The sequence below is a fragment of the Pundamilia nyererei genome, unplaced genomic scaffold, assembly GCF_000239375.1.
Source record: "Pundamilia nyererei isolate P.nyererei 1_Seehausen unplaced genomic scaffold, PunNye1.0 scaffold00266, whole genome shotgun sequence".
Taxonomy (NCBI): domain Eukaryota; kingdom Metazoa; phylum Chordata; class Actinopteri; order Cichliformes; family Cichlidae; genus Pundamilia; species Pundamilia nyererei.
In genome coordinates this window covers 427,576-436,282 of record NW_005187667.1, presented here as the reverse complement: position 1 = coordinate 436,282, position 8,707 = coordinate 427,576, and the positions used below count along the sequence as shown (strand labels likewise).

General features: G+C 47.1%; 1 protein-coding gene across 1 annotated transcript in view; it reads left to right on the top strand.

Moving 5' to 3' along the window:
* The first annotated feature begins 1,709 nt into the window (after positions 1 to 1,709).
* Positions 1,710 to 8,707, top strand: part of lcp2a (lymphocyte cytosolic protein 2a) — a 13,708-nt gene continuing 6,710 nt past the window's right edge. Inside the window, exons 1-12 of the mRNA XM_013915194.1 lie at positions 1,710 to 2,844; positions 5,128 to 5,190; positions 5,270 to 5,316; positions 5,545 to 5,610; positions 6,609 to 6,631; positions 7,137 to 7,177; positions 7,397 to 7,577; positions 7,738 to 7,811; positions 7,950 to 8,007; positions 8,111 to 8,188; positions 8,365 to 8,387; positions 8,590 to 8,609. Coding sequence (XP_013770648.1) covers positions 2,767 to 2,844; positions 5,128 to 5,190; positions 5,270 to 5,316; positions 5,545 to 5,610; positions 6,609 to 6,631; positions 7,137 to 7,177; positions 7,397 to 7,577; positions 7,738 to 7,811; positions 7,950 to 8,007; positions 8,111 to 8,188; positions 8,365 to 8,387; positions 8,590 to 8,609 — 752 coding nt within the window. The 5' untranslated portion in view covers positions 1,710 to 2,766. The remainder of the gene's footprint in view (positions 2,845 to 5,127; positions 5,191 to 5,269; positions 5,317 to 5,544; positions 5,611 to 6,608; positions 6,632 to 7,136; positions 7,178 to 7,396; positions 7,578 to 7,737; positions 7,812 to 7,949; positions 8,008 to 8,110; positions 8,189 to 8,364; positions 8,388 to 8,589; positions 8,610 to 8,707) is intronic.

Sequence of the window (8,707 nt, the reverse complement as noted above, 5' to 3'; positions counted from 1 at the left end):
CTGCAACCAAACACAACATCTGCAACCAAACACAACATCTGCAACCAAAAACAACATCTGCAACTAAACATAACATCTGCAACCAAAAACAACATCTGCAACCAAACATAAAACTGCAACCAAACACAACATCTGCAACCAAACACAACATCTGCAACCAAAAACACAACATCTGCAACCAAAAACACAACATCTGCAACCAAAAACACAACATCTGCAACCAAAACCACAACATCTGCAACCAAACATAAAACTGCAACCAAACACAACATCTGCAACCAAACATAAAACTGCAACCAAACACAACATCTGCAACCAAACACAACATCTGTAACCAAAAACACGACATCTGTAACCAAAAACACGACATCTGTAACCAAAAACACATCTGCAACCAAAAACACATCTGCAACCAAAAACACATCTGCAACCAAAAACACAACATCTGCAACCAAACACAACATCTGCAACCAAAAACACATCTGCAATTAAACACAACATCTGCAACTAAACACAACATCTGCAACTAAACACAACATCTGCAACTAAACACAACATCTGCAACTAAACACAACATCTGCAACCAAAAACACAACATCTGCAACCAAAAACACATCTGCAACCAAAAACACAACATCTGCAACCAAACACAACATCTGCAACCAAAAACACATCTGCAATTAAACATAACATCTGCAACCAAACACGACATCTGCAACTAAACACAGCAACATGTGTTTGCAGATGTTGTGTTTTGGTGTTTTTGTTTGTTTGTGACTCATTTGTCATTTTTTAAAAATAAAGTAATTAAACAAACAAATAAACAAACAAATAAACAAACGCTGTTGCTTCCTGAAATGGTCCAATCAGGAGCCAGAAGGCTGTAATGGAGGCGGGGTTTTGTTTTTCACGCTGCAGCGAGCCGTTACCGTCAGCTGCCACCGCCTTGTTTACATGTCTGCTCTCCCATCATGCACCTCTGCCATGGTGCTGCATGCTCCTGAGTCACTGAGCCATGTGACCTCAGGGAAGGAGGAGGTAGCAGACGAGGGGCTTTCCTGAGCTAAACTTAGTGGGAAGAAGTGAAACATGAGCGCATCCATCACTCCATCCTTCTCTCCAGTTTGTATGGAGACACATTAGTGCCAAAGCATCCATGAGTCCAATGATCTGAGTTTAAACGACTCAGGTGAGACTTCAAAGTGGGACGACGTGTTTCTGAGTTTATCGTTTCGTTTAAAACTGACGTTTTAAAACATCGGTGTCATCGCAGCGGCTTGCCCTCTGTGTTTGCTCTTTCATATAAAATCAAATGTTGGGCCTGTGATAAATAAGCTCTTATAATGAAGAACAACCACAGGTCCAACAACGTGGGACAGGTCCGTGTGTCCCCTCTCCTGCGCTGCAGGTTAGCATCGTCCTGCTCAAACATGAAGGCCACACAGAGCTGCAGGCTTTGACCTGAGCCCTGAGAACGAGCCGGACGCTCCCTGCCCTCTTCAGTCTGACGGCGCGGCGTCCTTGATTGGCTGGGACGGACCACCTCCATTGTGGTGGAGCTGTAACCTGCACGTGTGGACGGCACGTCCAGCAGGTTTCAGGGAGTGTTCCTGAGACTCATCTGCTGAAGCTCACGGTCATCGGCCTCATCCCACAGAGCGTCCTCCAGCTTCTCTGAGAACGCTGATGAACTGTTCACGGTGAGGAACATGATTCATGTTGGTGAAGCTCTGCCTCTCTGAGAACCTCTTTTTATCCTCGATCATGTGACCGAGCTGCTGACAGGTCACATGATCAGCTGGTAAATCTTCCTCCGCTTCTTCAGCACGAGCTTTTCTGAGATGGCTCATTCTCTCACTTTAATCTTTTGTTTTCTGTGTTCGATCACGAATAAAATATGAGCTCCTGTTTTCGTCCCGACTTTTTCAGGTTTGCTCTGAGCGGTGCAGTTCCTCTGACGTCCAGCAGAGGCAGCAGTGAGCCCGTCCCCATAGACCCCCATGTTAAACAGCAGATGTAAACATTTCACAGCCCGATACACAAACTGTTTTGGTAAACAATACTTTTACTTTGAATACTTGGAGTACATTTTTCAGAATGTGCAGAGGTGGCTTGACTGCACAGATGCATGCTGGGTAACGACCCTGGCCTTCGGCACTGATGGAGGCCCTCCGTCGGGCTGACCCGGGGTCAGGGCAGTGCCAGCTGATCCGGGGTTCGTTTGTTCCTCTGTTTGGCATTTCAACAGCGTTGCTGCAGCGAGTGGGTGCAGCTGCAGACGCTGTTCCGCTCTGTGGTCAGACGGGGGGTGGGGGTGATGCTGCCTTCATCCATCCCCCACTTCACTTCCTCTCAGAGAGAGAGAGAGGAAAGAGAGACGCAGAGAGAGAGACTGAAGGAGTGGAGGAGGAGGAAGCCATTTTGGGCCCGGGTGACATGTCTGCCTGCTCTTTGCTGCCTGCGCTGCCGGACGGACGCTCGCGCAGTTAGACCGGACGACTCGGTTTGGGGAAGTAAAAGCTGAGACGCTCGCAGCTCTTTGCTTTTCTGTCTTTCAGAGACGTCTGAGTCTTCACAGGAAGAGGCGGCGAGGCCCGTTAGTCAGACGGCGGGCTGAAGGAGAACAACGGCGCAGAAACTACGAGCCCGATCACTTCCTCAGAGGACGAGGAGCGAGCTCAAAGATCGCCTCTTTCTCTCAGATGTTAGCGTGCTCTGGGTCTGACAGCAGCCGGGCTGACGTCGTGCCTTTGAGCATCGAGCAGGATGAGTTCGGACCGCGTGCCGTCCAGGTCGGACATGATGGGGTGGAACCCGCAACAGCTGGCGGACTACCTGAGAAGGGTGAGGCCTCCGTCCGTACTGTTTGTGCGTCCTCGTGTACGTCCTCGTTTTCAGCTCCTCGGGATCCTCCGAGCGGCGGGGTCAGCTGACTCATGCTCAGACGGCGCCGTGAACCAAACCGAACGTTAGTGAGCAGCAGCTCACCTCAGAGGCTCAGGTGAGCTGCTGCACCTGCCCGACACGGAGCTCGATGAGACGTGGTGACCGCAGCTTCGGTGTTTGATTCCCTGTGTTTGAAACATTGGCGTAGCGTGCTGATCAACAACACTTCAGTAAAGCTCTGGCTCGCTGTTAGTGCAGTGACCTCACTGATGATGTCATTCAAAATGCAGAGGTGCAGTTCAGACGGTCAGTCAAACAATGGTAATAATGCAAACTTTCATGCGATCAGACGTGCAGCCAGCTTCATGTGTCAGCCCGATGCTTCTGGTGCTTTGTGCATCTGTAGTTAAAGGCTGGACTGAGTAACTGTCGTCGGCTCTGCCACAGCGTGATTGCGTACAGCTTTCCTGCTGATCGTAGGGATGGTGACATTTTTCTGCAGAAGTTCAAACGCTGTGACGTAACGACTCAGAGAAGTTTAACGAGGAAGTGTTTGTGATGCGTTTGGATAAAAGTCCCCGAGAACAAGGACAAAGGCAGCCGGGTGTCAGTTACACTTCAGAAGCAGCAGCGTTAGCCGTTAGCTGCTCGCGTCTGAAGGCGGCATGCATGAAGAGGAGTGAGATGTGACAAACTGCCGGGTTTCCCCTTCCTGTGCATCTCTTATAATCTAAACAGTTCGTCTTACTTTAACAGACTTTAACATCTGATCACGTCTGATTATTTTTAGGTCACTGAGCAGCAGTTTGATGGTGCAAAGTATCGGAGCAGGCAGGTGGAGCAGATGAAAGCTGTACGTCGGCGCAGAGCCGCAGGAAGTGTCGTTATTTTCCATTTGGGGTTTGATGGGGTTATTTAAGGCCTATGGTGTTTCAGCATGCGTGCTCGGAGGCAAGAATAGCAACATGTGGGAGATAATAACTGTAACTTGTTACAGACGCGGCCAAACATTCAAATCATGGGGTGAACTTCTGTAGAAGAAATCCCTGTGGGCTTATTTTCACTCTGAATGTCTCCTCACTGATCTCTGCACAACAAGCCTGCGGGACGTTCGCTCAGTCCCGTGCAGATCGTCCACCCCAGCATCCTCCTCTGTCACACGCTGTTCATGTCCTCCTTCGCTACATCCATGAACCTCCTCTGAGCTTCTTCCAAACCACCTCAGCCTCTCTGACTCTGATGCACTCGTCCCTTATCTCCATCTTCCACCTACTCCACCCTATCTGCACTCTGTGCTTCATCAGCATAAAAGACTGGCTCTATCAGCGCGACACAAAGTTTCCGAGCGATTCTTTTATAGCGTCTGATGTCAGAGGCTTTTAATGATTGGTGGATGCAACCCACAGACTCCTTTACCACTCAGGCTGCATCGTGTTCATTTATCAAATCTGTTCAAACGTGGGCTCGTTCTGCACCAAGAAGAAGAATCGTCATGACAACACGAAACGTGGAAAAGAGGCCGATGCCTGTTTGTGTCGAACCTCAGACCAGCTCTGTGAGCTCATCTCACTGATGCCGACGAGTCGCTCGTGCTTGGCTATGTTTTGAGAATCAGCAGGAAATCTGAGGAAGTCTGTGTGGGACAAAATGACGCTAACGCTTCAGTCCCGTCCATAAGCAGTTACAGCTGAAAGTCTGGAGCGAGGCGGTGTCGCCAGCAACTGTGACATCAGAAACCGATTCTTATCTTTGCTTTGCGTCACTGCGTGTGTGTGAAATGCACTATACACAGGTACACACACACACAGGTCTTTATCACCAGCTTCCACATTTATTTATAGTTTTCCCAGGTTATGATATGAACACAGTCTGACAGCTGCCGGTCCCAGCTGATTTCCCTGCTCCTCTCCGTCTCACTATAAAAAGGGAAGGAAACCATTATCAGTCCAAATCGCCATCAGCTGTTCTCACCGGCATCTCCAGCACCGCCCCGTTGAGCCCACTGCACCACTCCTCCCCTGCAGCCGTGCCCGGGACCACACCTCCGCCACAGTGTGTTAGTTTAGATGTTTCATATTCGCAGAATCGTCTGCGGAGAACATCACGTCCATACGTGAGGAAGAATCGGTATTTCCTGGAAGACAGAAAAGAATCGAATAAGAAACAGTGATAATAAAACAATAATAATAAATAGATGTGTTCATATTTGAATGATATGTCCCTGTGACGTCCCTGTTGCAGATGAATCTGTCCGGCTGTGACAAAGTCGTGCTGAAGCACTCCATCTCTGGTTCCAGATTTGTGGTGAGTTCAACTCAAGAAAATAAAACTGGAAAAGAAAAGAAGGGTGTAGGGAAGGATGTGACCCTGTTTGTTTTTGCAGAATCTGAGCGACAACGACCTCCAGAAATTCCCTAAACTTCATACTCCGTGAGTACTGCCCCCTGCTGCTGCGCTGTGGTACTGCAGTCGGCCTGGGCCACAGCTTTGATTGAGAGACATTTTACTGGATCAGTACTGTTAACAGAAAGTCTTCACTTGTAACCAAAGCTGGTGTTTGATGTTAGATGTGCTGATTATGTGGTATAGTCTGAACGCTGAGGGAGACCCAGGCGAGGGTTAACCACACTGTGACGTCGTGTATCCATGTCTCTGCAGGATGATCTCCAAACTCAACAGTGAAATCAACAAGAAGGAGAAGAGGGGAGGCTTCTTTATTAAAAAGTACGTTCATGTTCTGCTTATAACAACAGCCTGTGCTTTAATCGTGGCAATGAAACGACAGTCTGGTAACCACTGGTGTCTCCTATACATCTGTTCAAGCACAAAGTCCAGATAGGGCCAGAATACTGTTGGACTGTGTTCATAGAAGAACCTGTATCTTATTCTGAAAGGCTCGCTCATGGAGCACGCCAGCAGACAGTGAAGGTTGATTCACACAAACCGTTTTCTGAGAAACGCATCACCTCATGTTAATCGCAAAATTCATGTTGCGTTGCTAAGCAATGGCTAGCTGGCTAACGTTAGCTTATTTGCTTGCTAGCTTTATTGCTGGTAAAACACTGTCTGAATTAGCGACTGACCGACCTGTCAAACTACTTTAGCAGCTAAAATGATCGTAACGTTAAATAAGGGTCGATTTTAGCATCACATGTCTGAACAAACAACCACCTGAAACGCCTCCGGGCACTGATTTGTTGTTAATGATTTCAAACATTTATCAAGACTTTGCTGAGTACATGAAACTGATGCAGACTCTGAGCAGCACGCTGACGTTAGCTCGCTGGTTGCTGTTATAATGTGGTTTGTGTGAAATTGTTTGCTGAATGGTGCGAGCCAACATTTCATGCTAGCTGTCGTCTGTCTTAGAGGCACACGCTGTACTGGGAGCTCTGTCACGGCCAGCTTATTTACACGAATAACAACATACAGACTCACGTTTCTTTATATTAGAGTTTATCTCTAAGTGAAGTCTAAAAGGGAAAGTTGACTTCTGTTGTTGCTTAAAGACTGTTTTTCTGGATGTTTGCTTGATAAAACTTAAATTAGTATCAGAAGAAGGTGCTAAAACTTTTACAGTTGATTCATAAAAGAGCTTTGTTCGTGTTTCCTGCACACTGTTTTTTGTCTTTGTGGTTATTTTACATCTATTTAAAAACATCACCTGAGCAGCGCTGAGGTTTGACTCAGCTCTGACTTTCTCACACCTTTTTTTCTCACAGGACGTCCAAATATCAAGAACCAGGTAAGAATTTATTAATGTTTAATGTTTCTACACAGAGCCATGGATGGTTTGAATAATCGTCGCATGTATTAGTTGTTTCAGAATAAAATCCTTTGTAATGTGGTGGAATTTTCAGTGTAGTTTCCATCAGACTGCGTTCACCTCCGTCACACCAGATCAGAGTTCCTGATATGTGAAACTTAAACATAATGTTGGGTGTGCTGCCGTTTTACGGGGACTTTCCAATCGAACAGAAGCAGGAAGTGTTTGTGATGAAGTGTAAATATTTTATTTTGACAAAGCTGGAATAAAAGTTCACAGGAAATAGAAACAACAATAAAAACAGGTTAGCATTATCACATAGTTTCGCGATGATGAGTAAGGATCTGTAATAGATATTTACCTAATTGCAGTATTATTACGAAGTCTGAAAGCTCGTCGTGTCGTCAGTGATTTGAGTCTCTGTGATTATTTCTTCGTCACATCTGGAAACACAGATGCTAACCTGCTGCTTTCTCCTCTGCAGAAATCAACTCTGAGCCTCAGGGATGGGGCGAAGACGAGTTTGTGAGTTGATCGATTTATTTACTGAATAAAAACAAAATTCATGATGTCGCAAACACCATAAAATACACATGAGAGCGATGACAGAGGTGACATTAGATAGAACACATAAATAATAATTACACAAAGATGATTCATTATTGTACACATTTACATTTTAAAGGATATACATGTGTTAGACGTCCACCCAACACAAGCTTCTCTCTGCGTTTCCTCGGTCAGGACGATGAATTTGACGATGACTACGAGAGTCCGTACAGCGACGATGACGGCAGCGGGGGAGACTACGAGTCCCCAAACGATGACCAGGACGCGGGTAACGATTACGAGCCGCCTCCTTCTGAACCCGCAGAGGACCACAAGCTGTGCCCCCCCCGGCCCATCGGGGACGGGGATTACATTGGTACCCTCATGAGTTCACACACGCCAGAAAATATTACCATCGAATCATCATTTGGGTCATTTCTGACTCCAGACGCAGTCATCGAGTTTGTTTCAGTGTTTGTAACAGAGATGAAAATAACGACCAAACACGCTTTATAAACGTGTGTGTGTGTGTGTAGACAACCATGTGTCCCGAAGTCAGCCCCCCGCTGTGTCTCCCCGCCCCCCCGTCTCTACGCCACCATCTCGGATGGTGAGTCAAGCTTATCGTAGTACCGAGTGTCTCCACAGAGGGCGCCACACATACTTTAGAATAGTTTGTTAAGTATTTGCTAAGTGTGTCTGTGTGTGTTTGCGTGTGTGTGTGTGTGTGTGTGTGTTATCAAAGCAGCCCATGGACGCTCGCAGAGACCCCTCCCCTCATTGTGGTCCACGACCTCCTGGAAAGCGTGAGTAACTTCCTGCAAACACGCTGATCACATGACATGTTCTCAGGTCATGTGATTCCTCTGGGCTCCTTGTTAAAGCTGCTCTTCATGTGTTTGTGTTCAGTGCCTCCTGAGCCACCGCAGGTCTTTCGTCACATCAAACCAGGCAGAGGTCCAGGATCCAACTCGTCCCCCATCAGAGGTAAATGACCTCACCTGATCTCGGCCCGCTGACTCACCTGTGCAGGCCGAAAGGGCTGGAGGAAATCCCTCCCACGGTGGCCTGTCCCACCGAAACATAAAGAAAAACAAACAACACGACTGAACTTTATGTTTGGAATCAAACTGTGAATGACGTTTGTTTTATCATCGTCACAGGACCGAACAACACGCGCGACAAGGTGAGTTTACAAAACACTTTGTACACATGACAAACCAGAAAAACAACACACGGATGAAGAATTAGACCCGAGCAGCTCCACACGTCGCACGCTAACGTCACACGCTAACGTCACACGCTAACGTCACACGCTAACTCTGATCTAATGTTTCACTATGTTCATATTCAAACATGTACTCACATTCATTTTCTGCTTATTGCAGCCGAGCGGACAACCTTGGAGGTGTGTACACACACACACAAACACACACACAGACACACACAGACACACACACACACACACACACACACAGACACACACACACACACACAGATACACAC